The sequence below is a fragment of the Panulirus ornatus genome, chromosome 65 (assembly GCF_036320965.1).
Source record: "Panulirus ornatus isolate Po-2019 chromosome 65, ASM3632096v1, whole genome shotgun sequence".
In the NCBI taxonomy this organism is placed as follows: Eukaryota; Metazoa; Arthropoda; class Malacostraca; order Decapoda; family Palinuridae; genus Panulirus; species Panulirus ornatus.
Genome location: NC_092288.1, coordinates 26162155 through 26182987, shown reverse-complemented (window position 1 = coordinate 26182987; position 20833 = coordinate 26162155). Strand labels below are relative to the sequence as shown.

Genomic DNA, 20833 nt, shown 5'->3' with positions numbered 1-20833 from the left:
GCTACTGTTGTGATAGTAGAGCTGGGGGGGTGGGGGGGTTACTGTGGCTGAAGGATTACTCTGTACGAGTTATCTCTCTCTCTCTCTCTCTCTCTCTCTCTCTCTCTCTCTCTCTCTCTCTCTCTCTCTCTCTCTCTCTCTCTCTCTCTCTCTTTTTGTCCAAGCATAACCCCTCCCCCATCCTTCCCCCCCACCTTGCCTGTAATGACCCCTGACCTTGTATGGCTCTCCTGACCCACAGTGAACCACCCCCCGCCCACAACCCACAGTGAACCACTCCCCGCCCACAACCCACAGTCAACCACCTCCCGCCCACAACCCACAGTGAACCACCCCCCGCCCACAACCCACAGTGAACCACCCCCCCGCCCACAACCCACAGTGAACCACCCCCCCCCCGCCCACAACCCACGGTGCACAGTGAACCACCACCCCCCCGCCCACAACACAACCCTTCCATCATGACAGCCACAGGACGCCTCCCTCCCCCTCCCCCCCTGGGGAATGCATCAGCTCCCCTGATGAGTCCTGAGGCTAATTGGACTCATTACTCACCTATTCTTTACTCAGCCACATAGTTACGACCTCTGTTCATCTTACCTGAGGTACATTGCTCTCCAGATTTACTGAAACATCCTAAAAATTCTTGATTTCGCTTTCCTTATCACATAGTTATCTATCACATAGTTATCTATCACATGGTTATCTATCACATAGTTATCTATCACATGGTTATCTATCACATGGTTATCTATCACATAGTTATCTATCACATGGTTATCTATCACATAGTTATCTACTGTTTTTTGTTTTCTCATTCTTTTAGTTTAGAAATCTCATAACCTCGTTATAATCACACACACACAAACACACATACACACACACACACACACACACACACACACACACATATATATAGAAATATAGGTAACATTAGCTGATATTCTTTCTCCCATTTCTCTTTTTTCTTCATCTTAACCTCGTGTCTTATTAATCATCTGGTTTGCTTTGTACTCCTCCCAATCACTTGTGATCGTTCTCTGCAGAAACGACTCTCTGTTTGGTTTTACACCATATTTAATTTCTCATTTCACCATTCGATACACTCGTCCACATTCCGTCTTCTGAATGCCATATGCTTTCACTTCACTCCTGTTTACCTAACATTCTCCATCTTCTCCCAAGATTGATTTACATGTATTGTGTGTTCGACTTCACACAGAATCTTCTGATATCTAGACACACAAGTCACTTCTTAAAAAATCCATTTTCCCCCCTTCATCCACACCGATATCATTTGGTTTTTCCCCAAATTCATCAGTATCTCTCTTAATTACGTCCACTAAGTAAACATCAGACACCCTTCCTCACGCCCCCTCACACAACGCTTATACCCAACACCTTTCCCTCACACATTTTTAGATGAGCATGTAACCCAGTAATGACCATTTAAACACAACACCACACCCATATATATATTCATATATATATATATATATATATATATATATATATATATATATATATATATATATATATATATATATTTCTTTTCTTCTTTCAAACTATTTGCCATTTCCCGCATTAGCGAGGTAGCATTAAGAACAGAGGACTGGGCCTTTGAGGGAATACCCTCACCTGGCCCAATTCTCTGTTCCTTCTTTTGGAAAATTAAAAAAAAAAACGAGTGGGGAGGATTTCCAGCCCCCCGCTCCCTCCCCTTTTAGTCGCCTTCTACGACACGCAGGGAATACGTGGGAAGTATTCTTTCTCCCCTATCCCCAGGGAAATATATATATATATATATATAAATATATATATATATATATCCATTCAAACTTACCTCCCAATCGACATGTCCCTCAACCCTACTGTACCTAATAACCTTGCTCTTGTTCACATTCACTTTCAGCTTCCTTCTTTCACACACTTTACCAAACTCAGTCACCAACTTCTGCAGTTTTTCACCCGAATCAGCCACGAGCGCTGTATCATCAGCGAACAACAACTGACTCACTTGCCAAGCCCTTTCATCCACAGCAGACGGCATACTTGCCTCTCTCTCCAAAACTCTTGCATTCACCTCCCTAACAACCCCATTCATAAACAAATTAAACAACCATGGAGACATCACCTCTGCCGCCAACCGACTTTCCCTGGGAACCAATCACTTTCCTCTCTTCCTACACGTATACATGCCTTACATCCTCGATAAAATCTTTTCACTGGGAGTGGATTTGGCAGCGGATGGAACCATGGAAGCGAGTCTTAGGGTGGGGGAGGGGGCGAAGGTTCTGGGAGCGCTGAAGGATGTGTGGAAGGCGAGATCATTATCTCGGAGAGCAAAAAAGGGTACATTTGAAGGAATAGTGGTTCCAACAATGTTATATGTTTATGAGTCATGGACTATAGATAGAGTTGTGCAGAGGAGGGTGGATGTGCTGGAAATGAGATGTTTGAGGACAATATGTGCTGTGAGGTGGTTTGATCGGGTAAGTAATGAAAGGGTAAGAGAGATGTGTGGTAATAAAAAGAGTGTGGTTGAGAGAGCAGAAGGAGGTGTATTGAATGGTTTGGTCACATGGAGAGAATGAATGAGGAAAGATTGACAAAGAGGATATATGTGTCAGAGGTGGAGGGAACGAGAAGTGGGAGACCAAACTGGAGGGGGAAGGATGGAGTGAAAAAGATTTTGAACGATCGGGGCCTGAACATATAGGAGGGTGAAAGGCGTGCAAGAAAGAGAATGAATTGGAACGTTGTGGTATACCGGGGTTGACGTGCTGTCATGTTTACCAAATTGGGTTCCTAGCTTCGTCTCTTCGATGTATATGAGCTGACTTATATTTCTCTCTTGTCTCTCCCCTGATGATGTGATTATTACACGAAAGTGCACTTGGGAACTTATCGTGTTTCATTTTCCCGTGGACTCATAGGAATATCTTGATCACGCGCAACATTGTGATCCTTTCCAACAATATATATATACATATATATATATGAATGTGTATTTATTTGCAAAACGTAGCAATGTCTCAGAGGAAGTAATAGGATTACTTAATGGTTCGTGTGAGTTCGTGGTGGGAAGTGTCATCATTATGTGCGTGATAATAATGTTTGTGTGAGGGTATCAGCTGACGCAGGTGAGGTGCGTCCCTGGGTAGGGGAAGTGGTAGACTGATGAACAGACGGACAGATGAGTAGACAGACGGACAGATGAGTAGACAGACGGACAGACAGAGAAGTAGGCATAGAGACGGATAAAAGGACATTCTTGAGATGAATTGATAAACAGTACTACGGAAGACAACAGATCTGGTCTAACCAAACATAGAGAAGTACAGACAGACACAGACAGACTAGCTGGTCTGTAGGTATGATTGTGGACAGTAATTGCATGCATGGCCGAATGGGTAATCATGCAGATGTAAATGTATCCATAGATAAACAGAGACTACGAATATGTATACGTTTCTTGTCTGACATATTTATGTTAAGAAAAACTAGATAAATGACCACAAACTATCATGATTTCTTGAATCTAAATATTTGTTTACAGTCGACTGAACTATAAGAAATAAGTTTCTTTAGGAAGGAATTTATTGGGGGAAAAAAATGAATTTTTTTTTTTCGTGAAGGTTGAAGACGAGGGTTTGAGGGAGACGTGGTCCATGCAGAGAATAAATCTGTCTCACAAAGTCTCCCTCACTGAGATTTATTGTACAACCGAGAAATCTTTTTTATCCTTTTTGTAAAATACCTGACGTCATCAATGGTGGGGAGAGATATGGGGAGGATATGAGGGGAGATGGGGAGGATATGAGGGGAGATGGGGAGGATATGAGGGGAGATGGAGACGCTTTGTGACGTATCTGCTGGGGGAGAAGATGCCATAGGGAATTTGTTTTACTTTCATGGTATTGGAGGTTGGGGGAAGTGATGCTGCGTCGGGAGATTCTGATATCATCTTGTAAGGGAAATATTTGGCAAGAGACGGGTATAGTTAGAGGTCAAAGGTCAACAGTTGTTGTTGTTTCTTATGTTGGTGAAGGACAGGAATTACAGACCCCACTAGTAATGCTGTATGGTCTGGAGTCTTAGTAGAGAGAAGGGAAATACGACCAAAGCTGCTTACAGAACAGCATTTTATCATTTTCCTGTGGAATATTCTGTATACTCTCTCTCTCTCTCTCTCTCTCTCTCTCTCTCTCTCTCTCTCTCTCTCTCTCTCTCTCTCTCTCTCTCTCTCTCTCTCGTGTGTGTCTGAACACCTGTCAAATGGTCACCAAGACCCACGCCCCCAACACCAGCCAAGACCCACGCCCCCAACACCAGCCAAGACCCACGCCCCCAACACCAGCCAAGACCCACGCCCCCAACACCAGCCAAGACCCACGCCCCCAACACCAGCCAAGACCCACGCCCCCAACACCAGCCAAGACCCACGCCCCCAACACCAGCCAAGACCCACGCCCCCAACACCAGCCAAGACCCACGCTCCCAACACCAGGCAAAACCCACACCCCCAGCACCATAGCACACTCCCTCAGCGCCATAGCACACGCCCCCAGCACCAGGTAAAACCCACGCCTCCGGCACCATAGCACACTCCCTCAGCACCACAGCACACGCCTCCAGCACCAGGCAAGACCCACGCCTCGCCTACATTAAGACTTGTAGGGAATTTCATCAGGAAATTCTACAATTGCAGATATTGTTACACGCAGGGGGGGGGGGGTGCCCGTGTGGCCAGCTGGGATGGTGACGGTACCACTGTGACGATACCAGTGTGCCAGTGTGACGGTACCACTGTGACGATACCAGTGTGCCAGTGTGACGGTACCACTGTGACGATACCAGTGTGCCAGTGTGACGGTACCACTGTGACGATACCAGTGTGCCAGTGTGACGGTACCACTGTGACGATACCAGTGTGCCAGTGTGACGGTACCACTGTGACGATACCAGTGTGCCAGTGTGACGGTACCACTGTGACGATACCAGTGTGCCAGTGTGACGGTACCATTGTGACGATACCAGTGTGCCAGTGTGACGGTACCACTGTGACGATACCAGTGTGCCAGTGTGACGGTACCACTGTGACGATACCAGTGTGCCAGTGTGACGGTACCATTGTGACGATACCAGTGTGCCAGTGTGACGGTACCACTGTGACGATACCAGTGTGCCAGTGTGACGGTACCATTGTGACAATACCAGTGTGCCAGTGTGACGGTACCACTGTGACGATACCAGTGTGCCAGTGTGACGGTACCATTGTGACGATATCAGTGTGCCAGTGTGACGGTACCACTGTGACGATACCAGTGTGCCAGTGTGACGGTACCACTGTGACGATACCAGTGTGCCAGTGTGACGGTACCACTGTGACGATACCAGTGTCAAGGTACCACTGCGATGATGCCAGTGTGACAGTACCAGCTCGACAGTACTAGTGTCACTGTACCGGAAAGACAATACCACAGTGAGAGCATGAGTGTGAGAGCATGAGTGTGAGAGCACGAGTGTGAGAGCACGAGTGTGAGAGCACGAGTGTGAAAGCACGAGTGTGAGAGCACGAGTGTGAAAGCAGCAGTGTGAGAGCTCGAGTGTGAGAGCACGAGTGTGAGAGCACGAGTGTGAGAGCACATGTGTGAGAGCATGAGTGTGAGAGCATGAGTGTGAGAGCACGAGTGTGAGAGCACGAGTGTGAGAGCACGAGTGTGAGAGCAGCAGTGTGAGAGCACGGGTGTGAGAGCACGAGTGTGAGAGCATGAGTGTGAGAGCAACAGTGAGAGGTAATGGACCATCATCCCCGGAATGCCAGTGTCAAAGTGATGGGAGAGGTGAGAGCTGCAGGGAGGGAGATTGGGATAGTTAGGCCGCGAGAGTGGGTGCGTGGGAGAGTGGGAGTGTGGATAGTGGGAGAGTGAGAGGAAGGAGAGGGAGGTCCAAGCTTAAGACAATGTGAGAGTAGCAGTCTGTGGGAGATGGGTCCTGGCTCCGAGCCACAGGGTGGGAGTGGGAGTGGGGGTGGAGGAGGTGGTTGTGATGGTGTGGTGGAGGTGGATGTGGTGGTTGTGATGGTGTGGTGGAGGTGGATGTGGTGGTGTGGTGGAGGTGGTTGTGGTGGTTGTGGTGGCTGTGGTGGAGGTGGATGTGGTGGTGTGGTGGAGGTGGTTGTGGTGGTTGTGGTGGCTGTGGTGGAGGTGGATGTGGTGGTGTGGTGGAGGTGGTTGTGGTGATTGTGATAGTGTGGTGGAGGTGGTTGTGGTGATTGTGATGGTGTGGTGGAGGTGGATGTGGTGGTGTGGTGGAGGTGGCTGTGGTGGTTGGGGGTGGAGGAGGAGCCAAGCCAGGTGTACGGGCCGTAAGACACACTGGGGTGGATCAAACCCATGTACACCTGTGACAGCTGCTCACAAAAAGAAAAAAACTAACCACAACACCTGTACAGCACGTGTTCAACACCTGTACGACACCTGAACAGCACCTGTACGACACCAGTACAAAACCTGCATAATACCCGTGCAACACCTTTAAGACACCTGTACGACATCTGTAAAACACCTGCACAACACCTGTACAACACTCACAGGTGTTGGGAAGCAGAGTTTGTGGTTGTGTTGATCACGTGGGGTTTGCTGGTGTCACACAGGGGGTTCAACTGGATGACGTCAACACAGGATGAACTGTGGGGTCTTGCAAGTGAACAGAGGAAAGCGAGCCACAGTCAGAAAGATAAATTGACTTTAACCAGGTTGACGACCTACCATTCCAAGATACTTCTACACAGGTCCTGACTACGAGAGATGTAGGATGAAGTATGTAGATCGTAGGATTGAATAAGGTTAGAAGTTGAAGAAAGAAGGTTATGATTGGAGAGAAGAAAGAGAGTAGGGGACAGGAGAGAACCTGAGGAACACCACCGTTGAAAAGATAGGAAGAGGAAGTCGCTCCATCTGCGACTGCTGCAGTGGACCGGCCAGAGAGGAAACTATGAATAAAGAAACAGAGAGGAGCAGAAAAACCAAAGGAAGAAAGTGTAAAAATCAAAGACTTATGCCACAACCTGTCCAATGCTCTACAGACGTCGAGGGACATAACAATATGACCAGATCCCTGAGGGAGGAGGACCAGAGGTGCGTCACGCAGGAGACATCACCAGTGAACCTCGCACCGTGAGAGCCGGGCTGGTGATCCCAGAGAAAGGAACGAGATTCTCAGAACCAGAAACAGTAACAGATAAAGTCTCAGAGAATATAATGATGACAGTATAATGAGAACAATGACGCGACACATCGAAATATAGGAGCGATCTCCCTTTTTTTTTTTCCAAAAGAAAGAACAGAGAAGGGGGCCAGGTGAGGATATTCCCTCAAAGGCCCAGTCCTCTGTTCTTAACGCTACCTCGCTAATGCGGGAAATGGCGAATAGTAGTATGATATATATATATATATATATATATATATATATATATATATATATATATATATATATATATATATTTTTATATATATTTTGCCGCTGTCTCCCGCGTTTGCGAGGTATATATATATATATATATATATATATATATATATATATATATATATATATATATATATATATATATATATATATTATTAATCATTATTACCATCATTATCATACTTTGTCGCTGTCTCCTTCGTTAGCGACGTAGCACAAGGAAACAGACGAAAGAATGGCCCAACCCACCCACATACACATGTACGTCCACATGCACATATACATACCTATACAATTCAATGTATATATACATATACACATATACACATGTACATTTTCATACTTGCTGCCTCCATCCATTCTCGTCGCCACCCCGCCACACATGAAAATGGCTACCCCCTCCCCCCACGCGCGCACGAGGTAACGCTAGGAAAAGACAACAAAGGCCACATTCGTTCACACTCAGTCTCTAGCTGTCATGTGTAATCCACCAAAACCACAGCTTCCTTTCCACATCCAGGCCCCACAAAACTTTCCATGGTTTACCCCAGACGCTTCACATGACCTGGTTCAATCCACTGATAGCGCGTCGACCCCAGTATGCCACATCATTCCAATTCACTCTATTCCTTGCACGCCTTTCACCCTCCTGCATGTTCAGGCCCCGATCGCTCAAAATCTTCCTCACTTCATCTTTCCACCTCCAATTTGGTCTCCCACTTCTCCTCGTTCCCTTCGCCTCTGACATATATATCCTCTTGGTCAATCTTTCCTCACTCATTCTCTCCATGCGACCAAACCATTTCAATATACCCTCTTCTGCTCTCTCAACCACACTCTTTTTATTACCACAAATCTCTCTTACCCTTTCATTACTTACTCGATCAAACCACCTCACACCACATATTGTCCTCAAACATTTCGTTTCCAACGCATCCACCCTCCTCCGCACAACCCTATCTATAGCCCACGCTCGCAACCATTTTTACATTGTTGGAACCACTATTCCTTCAGACATACCCTTTTTTGCTCTCCGAGATAACGTTCTGGCCTTCCACACATTCTTCAACGCTCCCAGAACCTTCGCCCCCTCCCCCACCCTGTGACTCGCTTCTGCTTCTATGGTTCCATCCGCTGCCAAATCCCCTACCAGATATCTAAAACACTTCACTTCCTCCAGTTTTTCTTCATTCAAACATATCTCCCAATCAACTTGTCCCTCAACCCTGCCGAATCTAACAACCTTGCTCTTATTCACATTTACCCTCAGCTTTCTTCTTTCGCACACTTTACCAACCTCAGTCACCAACCTCTGCAGTTTCTCACCCGAATCAGCCACCAGAGCTGTATCATCAGCAAACAACTGACTTACTTCTCAAGCCCTCTCATCCACAATAGACTGCATACTTGCCCCTCTCTCCAAAACTCTTGCATTCACCTCCCCAACAACCTCATCTATAAACAAATTAAACAACCACAGAGACATCACACACCCCTGCCGCAAACCGACATTCACCGAAAACCAATCACTTTCCTCTCTTCCTACTCGTACACATGCTTTACATCCTTGATAAAAACTTTTCACTGCTTCTAGCAACATACCTCCCACACTACGTACTCTTAATTCTTTCCACAAAGCGTCTCTATCCACTCTGTCATACGCCTTCTCCAGATCAATAAATGCTACGTTCAGTCCATCTGCTTTTCTAAGTATTTATCACATACATTCTTCAAAACAAACACCTGATCCACATATCCTCTACCACTTCTGAAACCACACTGCTCTTCCCCAATCTGATGCTCTGTACTTGCCTTTACCCTCTCAATATATCTGCCACGGTATCATCAAACATTCAACAAACCTTCAAAATACTCACTCCATCTTCTCCCTTCACCACTACTTGTTATTACCTCCCCATTAGCCCTCTTCACCGATGTTCTCATTTGTTTTCTTGTCTTACGCACTCTATTTTCCTCCTTCCAAAACATCTTTTTATTCTCCCTAAAACTTAATGATACTCTCTCACCCAAACTCTCATTTGCCCTCTTTTTCACCTCTTGCACCTTTCTCTTGATCTCCTTTCCTCTTTTTTGACCTCCTGCCTCTTTGTTTTATACATCTAGTCATTCCCACTACTTCCCTGCAAAAATCGTCCAAACGCCTCTCTCTTCTCTTTCACTAACAATCTTACTTCTTCATCCCACCACTCACTACCCTTTCTCAAATCTGCCCACCTCCCTACCTTTCTCATGCCACAAGCATCTTTTGCGCAAGCCATCACTACTTCCCTAAATACATTCCATTCTACACTCAATCTCTCCTGGTATTTCCTCACACAAGTCTCCCTTCCAAGCTCACTTACTCTCATCACTCTCTTCAACCCAACAATCTCTCTTCTTTTCTGAAAACCTTTACAAATCTTCACCTTCGCCTCCACTAGATAATGATCAGACATCCCTCCAGTTGCCCCTCTCAGCACATTAACCTCCAAAAGTGTCTCTTTCACGCGCCTATCAATTAACACGTAATCTAATCATTCTCTCTAGCCATCTCTCCTACTTACATACGTATACTTATATATGTCTCTCTTTTTGAACTAGGTATTCCCAATCACCAGTCCTTTTTCAGCACACAAATCTACAAGCTCTTTACCATTTCCATTTACAACACTGAACATCCCATGTAAACCAATTATACCCTCAAATGCCACATTACTCACCTTTGCATTCAAATCACCCATCACTATAACCCGGTCTTGTGCATCAAAGCTGCTAACACACTCTCTCAGCTGCTCCCCATACACTTGTCTCTCATGATCTTTCTTCTCATGCCCGGGTGCATAGGCACCAATAATCACCCATCTCTCTTCATCCACTTTCAGTTTTAACCATATCAATCTAGAGTTTACTTTCTTACACTCTATCACATACTCCCATAACTCCTGCTTCAGAAGTAGTGCTACTACTTCCTTTGCTCTTGTCCTCTCACCAACCCCTGACTTTATTCCCAAGACATTTCCAAACCGCTCTTCACCTTTACCCTTGAGCTTCGTTTCACTCAGAGCCAAAACATCCAGGTTCCTTTCCTCAAACATACCACCTATCTCTCCTTTTTCTCATCTTTGTTACATCCACACACATTTAGACACCCCAAACCGAGCCTTCGAGGAGGATGAGCACTCTCCGCATGACTCCTTCTGTTCCCTCTTTCAGAAAGTTAACATACCAGGAGGGGAGGGTTTCTAGCCGCACATATTACTCACGAATATGTAACTTTGTTTAGCCGAGCGTGCGAGCGAGAGCCGGGGTTATGGAGACGGACCTCCGCGCCTCACCACACAAACAAGTCAACAATCCTCTGTATTTTGAAGTCAAGTTTACATCTTTCCTGGAGACTGCGACGAGACGTAGCATGTACCGTACCGTGACGCAGCATGTACCGTACCGTGACGCAGCATGTACCGTACCGTGACGTAGCATGTACCGTACCGTGACGTAGCATGTACCATATCGTGACGCAGCAAGTACCATACCGTAACGTAGCATGCACCGTACTGTGACGTAGCATGTACCGTACCGTGACGTAGCATGTACCGTACCGTGACGTAGCATGTACCATATCGTGACGTAGCAAGTACCATACCGTAACGTAGCATGCACCGTACCGTGACGTAGCATGTACCGTACCGTGACGTAGCATGTACCGTACCGTGACGTAGCATGTACCGTAGCGAGCATCATCGTACCTTCAGCCAGGTGCGCTGGTGGTCACAGCGTTTTAAATCATTGTGCATCAAAACGGTACGACCCTTGAGCACGACGGTGCGACCCTTGAGCACGACGGTAAGTCTTGAGCACGATGGTGTGAATTTTGGGTACGACGGTACGACCCTTCTCGTTCAAGGTTCGTCCTGTCGTACTCAAGGGTCGTACCGCGTACTCAAGGGTCGTACCGTGTACTCAAGGGTCGTACCGTCGTACTCAAGGGTCGTACCGTGTACTCAAGGGTCGTACCGTGTACTCAAGGGTCGTACCGTCGTGCTAAAGCAGCAGGAGGTGTGTGCCCATCTTCAGGTGTTGTCTGCTTCAGTGACATCGTCACCGTCACACAGGCTACTATGCTGAGTCACGTAACATGGCCAACGTCACACTGGCTACTATGCTGAGTCACGTAACATGGCCACCGTCACACTGGCCTTCTTGAGCCTCGCCTCTGGCCTGGTCTGGCCTGGCCTGCTGACCATCACTAGGGTGGTTCTCTTGGCCAACATCACCTGTCATCGGGTCTGTCTCCATGTAACACCTGTATGTAAACAACTACAGGGCCACTCACTGAGCATACCTGCCAGTCACCCACGTGTGCTTCGGGTCCATGTAAACAAAGACAAGGCCACTCAGGGAGCCTCCTACCACTGGTTCACCTGACGTGAGCTCACGGCCACTCAGGGGGCATTGTTATCAGTGAACTGAGCTCACAGCCACTCAGGGGGCATTGTTATCAGGGAACTGCTAACGTCCAGGGAGCACATGAGAGAGTAGTGGGGGACGGGTGGAGGTAGTGATCTCCGGCATGTATGTACACCAGGCTGTCACCTCACTACCCTCCTGACCCTGTGTACCCTGGCCTCCTCCTCCTCCTGACCCTGTGTATCCTGGCCTCCTCCTCCTGACCCTGTGTATCCTGGCCTCCTCCTCCTGACCCTGTGTACCCTGGCCTCCTCCTCCTGACCCTGCGTACCCTGGCCTCCTCCTCCTGACCCTGTGTATCCTGGCCTCCTCCTCCTGACCCTGTGTACCCTGGCCTCCTCCTCCTGACCCTGTGTACCCTGGCCTCCTCCTCCTCCTCCTGACCCTGTGTATCCTGGCCTCCTCCTCCTCCTGACCCTGTGTACCCTGGCCTCCTCCTCCTGACCCTGTGTACCCTGGCCTCCTCCTCCTGACCCTGTGTACCCTGGCCTCCTCCTCCTGACCCTGTGTACCCTGGCCTCCTCCTCCTGACCCTGCGTACCCTGGCCTCCTCCTCCTGACCCTGTGTAACTGGGACGCCCGGTAATCTAACTGGGATGCCCGGTAATCTAACTGGGACACCCGGTGATCTAACTGGGACGTCCGGTTATCTAACTGGGACGCCCGGTAATCTAACTGGGACGCCCGTTAATCTAACTGGGACACCCGGTGATCTAACTGGGACGTCCGGTTAAATACATCGACCAATTTTCAGAATCAACACCAGGTGTACACAGATGTTACCAACGCCACACCAGATGTACACAGATGTTACCAACGCCACACCAGGTGTACACAGATGTTACCAACGCCACACCAGGTGTACACAGATGTTACCAACGCCACACCAGGTGTACACAGATGTTACCAACGCCACACCAGGTGTACACAGATGTTACCAACGCCAGACCATGAACGCATGATTAATGTCATCACTGGTCATGAAGGAGTTGACGTAGGAGTGTCACGTGAGCCATGACCTGCCACCCATACACGGTGAGGCAAGGTCTGTGCATGACACCACCAGTGTCAGGGACCCTGGCTGTCATGCATGGCAGTCAAGACACTGGTCATCAGTGCCATCCTGCTCGGTCAATAACATTATTAATCTTAATTCCGGCGATATTTGGAGGGTCGTCTATGATTCTTCATTACACGCTAATTACAATCACAGAGCCGACCAGAAGGCAATACAGATAACCAGAAACAAAACACTACATTTTCTATGATTCTTTTCTGGTTGGCGAGTTCTGTTCTCCAGCATAGCAGTGAAAATGTGGGTTCTGTTCTCCAGCATAGCAGTGAAAGTGTGGGTTCTGTTCTCCAGCATAGCAGTGAAAGTGTGGGTTCTGTTCTCCAGCATAGCAGTGAAAGTGTGGGTTCTGTTCTCCAGCATAGCAGTGAAAGTGTGGGTTCTGTTCTCCAGCATAGCAGTGAAAGTGTGGGTTCTGTTCTCCAGCATAGCAGTGAAAGTGTGGGTTCTGTTCTCCAGCATAGCAGTGAAAGTGTGGGTTTTGTTCTCGAATATATAGATGTAGAATGAGTTCTAGTGTGGTAATGGAAGGATGAGTTATGATCTCCAGTAGAACAATGGTAGAGTAAATGATTTTCTCTCGAATGGAAATGGAAGGGTGGCTTGAGTTCTGTGTGTGTGTGTGTGTGTGTGTGTGTGTGTGTGTGTGTGTACGAGGAGAGGAGTGATGACCTGTCATAAGCCATAAGTCAGGTCAGTTTCCTTAACTTTACCCCAGCCTGAACCTTGGCCACCCGCAACACTCACCTTCGTCGTTCTCTTCTTGCACTTGTCAGAGTTGGCGAAGATGTTGAGGGCGGTCGACCCTGGTGGGAGCGGGCACTGGTCGATGTCCACCCGCCGCAGGTCGATGTCGATGCCGCTGGTGCCCCTGTGGGAGGTCGACAGTAACCGTCAGTAGTTAGTTAACGATGAGGAAAAGTTAGTCAAATGAGAGGGAAGTCGGTGGGTTATTATGAGGTGTCATGAGTGGTACGTTACCATGAACAGTCATCAGCAATTACCGTGAGGGGTTGTTAGTAGGTCCCTGCCACTGTCAGTAGGCGGTAAATCTCCTATACTGCCCCCACCCTTCACTGATGGCAGTGTCCCCCACCCTTCACTGATGGCAGTGTCCCTCACCCCTCACTGATGGCAGTGTCCCTCACCCCTCACTGATGGGAGTGTCCCTCACCCCTCACTGATGGCAGTGTCCCTCATCCCTCACTGATGGCAGTGTCCCTCACCCCTCACTGATGGCAGTGTCCCTCACCCCTCACTGATGGCAGTGTCCCTCACCCCTCACTGATGGCAGTGTCCCCCACCCCTCACTGATGGCAGTGTCCCTCACACCGACATTTCTTATCAGTCAGGAAATTATATTCTCATAAATATTCTTTTTTGTTTTTATCAGAATCCAGCGGCAGACCAGATGTCATCATACTGATAAGGAACTTTTTCCAGTCCACACTTTCCTACAAAATTTCCATGCCAAAATCTTCCACAATACTGCATGATATGTTTTCCCGATATCTTTTTCCTGCCAACAGTTTTAGCCGGAGGGAGAGGAGGGTAGGGAGGTGTATTGTGCTTTCCTCTCCTCCTCCTCCTCCTGCTGTCATTATACATATATATGTATTTTTAAAGGTACCCTCCCCATGCACTCCCGTCTCTGAAGCCCTATTGTCGCCCAACCCTCACTGAAACCACAGTGTATGTAAGTATATACTTATGTATGTAAGTATGTACTTATGTATGTGTATATTTGTAATTCCCTGTGTACTATACGGGCAGGGAGTTCTACACTGGCGGGGGCCTCATCTCTTGTACTGTACGGGAGGGAGTTCTACACTGGTGAGACCCCATGTCTTGAAGTATTTGTACTTATCACATAACATTCTAAACTTCTGTAAGCTCTCTATGTTAACTATGACCTCATTCAGTTTATTCCATTCATCCACCACTCATACTGTAACAGTACCGCTTTACATCTTTTCTAACAAGTTTCTTGCTAAATTCCATGTGACGTCCTCTTGTTGTATATATATATATATATATATATATATATATATATATATATATATATATATATATATATATATATATATGAGAGCATATCATCATCACAGGAAACATACGACAATATCGTTCACCTCAGAGAGCCGTGTGATGGCATTCCCTCAGGCAGCGGTGTGTTACCCCTGGACTTTACCAGACAGAGGGATCAGCCCAGCACATACGCTCTGCCAAATAAACTCTGCCAGGCCTCCCAGACCTCGGGATCCAGCCCGAGCCTCACAGCCCAGGAGTGCAGAACGTTTCCTCTTTATCACAAGTCCAGAACATTTTAGGATAATTCACAACTTACGTTATGATCAACGACGGACGGATTGGATACCATATGTTCATACTGGAAACCTCACCACGTGAATCCTGGAACACAGGAACTGTGACTCTTAACACATGGACATCATGATTCCTGGAACACAGACTCCCCGTCTCCTGGAACACAGACTCCCCGTCTCCTGGAACACAGACTCCCCGTCTCCTGGAACACAGACTCCCAGTCTCCTGGAACACAGATTTTCCCTCTCCTGGAACACAGACTCCCCGTCTCCTGGAACATGGGCCTCCTGACTACTGGAACATGGATTCCCATGCTCCTGGAACATGAACTCCGTAGATTTTGGTACATGAACTTCGTTACTTCTAAAACACAGAATCTCTGACTCCTGGAATCTGGTCTCCCTGATTCCTGGAACATGGAAATCCTGACTCCTGGAACTCGGACTCCTTGACTCTTGGAACATGTACCCCGTGACAATTGAAGCATCGACCCCTTAACTCCTGCAACATGGTCTCCCCGACAACTGCAACATGGTCTCCCTGACTCCTGGAACATGGTCTCCCTGACTCCTGGAACATGGTCTCCCTGACTCCTGGAACATGGTCTCCCTGACTCCTGGAACATGGTCTCCCTGACTCCTGGAACATGGTCTCCCTGACTCCTGGAACATGGTCTCCATGACTCGTGGAACATGGTCTCCCTGACTCCTGGAACATGGTCTCCCTGACTCCTGGAATATGGTCTCCCTGACTCCTGGAATATGGTCTCCCTGACTCCTGGAACGTGCACTCCCTTACTTCTGAAATCTGGACACCGACTTCTGGAACATGGACTCCCTAACTTCGAGAACTTGGACTGCCTGGCTTCAGGGACATGGACTCCGTGATTCCTGGAACATGGATCTTGTAACTAACGTAACATAAATCTCCCTGGCTCGCAGACTGTCACCTCTTAACTCTAGGAACGTGAACATCCCGACGCCTGGAACACGGACCCTAATTTCTGGAACATGTGCATTATGACTTCTGAAATCTGGAACTGTTAACTCCTGGAATACTGATTGAACGACCCCTAGAACATGGTCTCCCTGACGTCTGGAATATGTGCTGCCTGACTCCTCTAATATGAACCATCCTTGACACTTGGAACATGGACCCCCCCTGGCTCCTGGATCATGGAAACTCTGATCTTGAAATATGGACTTCCAAGTTCCTGGAGCATGAAATCCATGACTCCTGGAATGTGGACCACCTGACTACTGGAGTGTGGACTCCATGACTGGGAACATGAACAGATATCTCGATTCCTGGAACATGGACCCGATGAAATCAGTATAATAACCAACGGTTTTAGGATTTAGACAGCCATTCGGATAAAAAACAAGGTTGAGGTAATCCCGAACTGGAAGGTCATGATGGTTACTACTATACTAACCATAAGAGAGCTTAAGATCAAGTTGGGAGAGAGAGATTGCGACACTGAATATGCACATTGGTGAGGCACGTGGAGGTAGACGAAGTGATAGACATGAAGGGAAGTTTACAGAGTTAATACTATGGTATACACATCATGCACCTGGTTGAACATTAACTAATGTATAGGTACAGAAAGATAGTGACTGACATGTCACTTGGCTTAACTAACAGAAAATTGAGCTGTTCATTCGTATAGTTATATGTTTGTTAATGAATTGTTTATAACATTCACAATGGTGGGTATGCGACTGTTCTTGTACCTGTCTGTATGAGATTTGATTGGAACAAGTCGATTGTGGTGAAGAACGGCGGTTTGTGTGGGGGGGGGAGGTCTCTGTGACAGAGATGTCTCAGCAGTTTATTGCACAACTGCTGTGTAAGCTGGCGGTGTTGTTTGGAAAGGATAGAGATGTTCAGCAAGATAGGGTCCTCTTGCTAGGTGGAGTAGGAAGAGCCCAAGTTAATTCTGCATGTCCTTCTCTGGTCCCTGTGTGTGCGTGGCTGTTAGTGATGAGAACAAGACTTGGGAGGCGTAAGTGAGCTGAAGCAGAATGAAGATGGTAGGACATTCCTGAGCTCAGTTGGTGGGACTCCTGGTGAGTTCAATCGGCAGAGAAGGTACAGATGGTATGAGGAAGATCTGATGGTATTGCTCACATCACACTTCCAGTTAAACCGTCGTCTACAGTGACACAATAAAGGCTGAAGTCTCTGGCTACCCGGCGGAGGTCAGGGCCTAGTGTGATGTGTACGTGCAGGTTGATATGCATCATGACAGTCGTGATGTGGATGATGGTGACACCGTTGGCCGTAATCCACCTGAAGGTTGTTGATGATGTACTGGAGGGCGCTAAGGTCAGCAAGTTGTTGATAGTAACACCAAGGGTGGTAATGTCTACGTACTCCCAGCAGTGGTCTGTGTCCTTCAGTGCGTCATTAATGAGGATGAAGAAGCAGAGCGGCCCCATCCTGGTGGCCTGTGGTACACCGCATGTAAGAGATAGCAATGTGGACGTGACTCCCCCAACGCGGACGGTGTTGTGTCGCTGGTCAAGAGTTCCTCCAGCCACGAGACGAGACACCCTCGTAGTCCCAAGTCGACGGAAACCTTTATAATGACGTTATGTTATACCAAATCGTAAGCCTCAGTGACGTCTACGAAGGTGAGTGCCACCGAAGTCCTGCGCTTCTCGAAGTTGTGGTAAATGAAGTCTAGGAGGCTGACAAGTCTATGAGTGGTGGAGGAAGACCTCAAGGTTCCAAACTGCTGAGGGTCTACTGAAACAGCCCTGTCAGCATAGATCCAGTCAGACACAAAACTCACAAATTAGACCGGGGCTTGCAGGTATAGCAGCAGGACGTAAGCTAATAAGAAAGAAAAAACTCTGGGTTTATGGATGTGGGCAGTAGAGGGGCATCCGTTGTCTTCCAAGTTGTTGACGTTTACGTTGTTCGCAGCTTTGATTATGGAGGTGAGCAGTGTAGTTAATTAATGGGGGAATTCGTTGTATAGTTTCACCGAGTGATCCATGGGTGTGGTTGAGCGTTTTGTTATAAGGCAGTGAATATGTTTAGCGATTTCATATTGTTCTACTGTGTCTGGTAGACATGACGGGTAGGTATGCTTGGACGCAGGTGACATCGAGTTATGGTCATCGTCGGCAAATATTGGCAGTGGTTGTTAACTGGGTGACCGACCTATTCTTGGATAAGTTGGTTTACACAAGGGAGAGGCGAGAGCCTCCGCTCATCACAGCCAGATAATCTTTCATTCTCTCATCCAACTGTCCAGTGTTGGCTTAGCTTACTGGTGCATCTTGCATGGGTGGCAGGCCTTCTCTGCGACTCGTAGTTTGCGTTGTACGTCGTAGCGAAGCTACGTGTAGAGGTTGTCGTCGCTTCTGTTCAACGCTCGATTTCGCTGATCCATAAGTCGCTGGATGCGGTGGGTGAGCCAGGGAACGTGGCACGGGTGTAGGCCTGGCTGCCGGGGTCCTGATACTTCTCCCGTATCACCTCAACACCATCATCACTGGTCACCTCACTGGTCACCTCACTGGTCACCTCACTGGCCACCTCACTGGTCACCTCACTGGTCACCTCACTGGTCAACTCACTGGCCACCTCACTGGTCACCTCACTGGTCACCTCACTGGCCACCTCACTGGTCACCTCAGTGGTCACCTCAGTGGTCACCTCAGTGGTTACCTCACTGGTCACCTCACTGGTCACCTCACTGGTCACCTCACTGGCCACCTCACTGGTCACCTCACTGGTCACCTCACTGGTCACTTCACTGGCCACCTCACTGGTCACCTCACTGGTCACCTCACTGATCACCTCACTGGTCACCTCACTGGCCACCTCACTGGTCACCTCACTGGTCACCTCACTGGTCACAGTCTGATGATGACGTGTTGCCCAGCAACCGAAGTTTGTCTTCGCTGATTCAGTAAGCGTCAGATACGTTTTGCAGTGTGTTCGTTGTAAATAATCCATGTAACTCATTACAATGTTTCATGAAGTCTGACAATGTTGTGAAGACGATGATCCAATCCAGTGTATACAAAAATCCAGCCGGGGAAGGGAGGAGGGAGGTTAGCACAGGTCACAGCTGACCTCCTGCAGCTCAGCTGTGCCACAACCAGGCGTCTGTACCACCCGAGGGTTGGTCACTCCTGTGATATGAACAAGTGACAACCACATGATGAGGTCATGATTCCTGGAAGATGACCTTTATGATGACCCGACCATGGCTCAGAGGATCTCTGGACGCATCTTGTGTCACTAATGATAATGAACATTATCTTATCGTGTTTAAGACGTGAGTCTCGTGTTGCTGGTCCTGCTGTGACATGCGCACCAAACTGGTTGTGAGACATTCCTGTGGCGAGACTGTGGAGATAAGAGACACTGGGAGAACCATGATTTCCTCCCCAGTCTGAGAGATAAACATGAAAACATCTAAACCTACGAGTGATGACGTTATGATCATGATGACCCAACCAGGCTCACGAGACACCAGCTGCTCTCACTACTCCAACTAATTATACGTTTACTAATGACATGCAGGTACGCTAATAACCTGGCGAGGTTAATTAAACGATCACATATACGTATCGTTCTGCCACACGTGAGCAACAGCCAACTTCATTAATTCATCAATAAGTAATTAAAGGTAATTAAATTACTTGCAATCCCTTCTTGGTAATGAGCTATGATCATGAGTTAGGAATTATGGCTCAGATAATTTCTGATGTACAGGAGGATAAATATAATTTATCAATAATAATCATGGATTTCATAACTAAAACTTTTCTGTTTTTCCTTTTCGTAATAATTTGGATAATCCTATTTGCAAGACGATGTCGAAGAGGCTAAAAAATTATACATGAAGGTACAATTATCAATAATTTTCTCTGATTAACTCCAGTGTTGTATGCTTAATCAAATTTATTATGAAACACAAAATTTCGTCAGGCTTTAAGTAATCATAAGTTGATGAATTGGTCATCATATATACAAGATGATTCTTAATTATATACAACAGCAGAACAGCACGTGAGATTGACCAGCTGGGTCAAACATGCAAGGTGGGGGCTGGCACACGAGGTGGGGGCTGACACACGAGGTGGGGGCTGGCACACGAGGTGGGGGCTGGCACACGAGGTGGGGGCTGACACACGAGGTGGGGGCTGGCACACAAGGCTGGCAGACGAGGTGGGGGCTGGCAATCTGACATATAGAGTGAGGTTGGTGGCAGGGGTTGGAGTGGGCTGACACCACTGGAGGGGCTGGTGACCCATCATGTACGCCATGTCAAAGTTTGATTAAAAAACTTTGACGAGCAGAAACGCAAGTCATACTGACCTGGGGGGGGGGGTGACCTGGTAAGGTCATTAACATTAATGACCAGTAAGGTAGTTATTGGCCGGAAAAGTGCACATCTGGTTAAGAACTAACACTGGCAGTCTGTTAGAAAGTTGCTGACCACCTCATACTGCATGATCGAGCCAGTTGCTG

General features: G+C 47.6%; 1 protein-coding gene across 1 annotated transcript in view; it reads right to left on the bottom strand.

Moving 5' to 3' along the window:
• LOC139746433 (uncharacterized) overlaps positions 1-20833 on the bottom strand; it is a 410448-nt gene that overhangs the window by 127059 nt on the left and 262556 nt on the right. The window contains exon 4 of the mRNA XM_071657684.1: positions 13757-13880. Coding sequence (XP_071513785.1) covers positions 13757-13880 — 124 coding nt within the window. The remainder of the gene's footprint in view (positions 1-13756; positions 13881-20833) is intronic.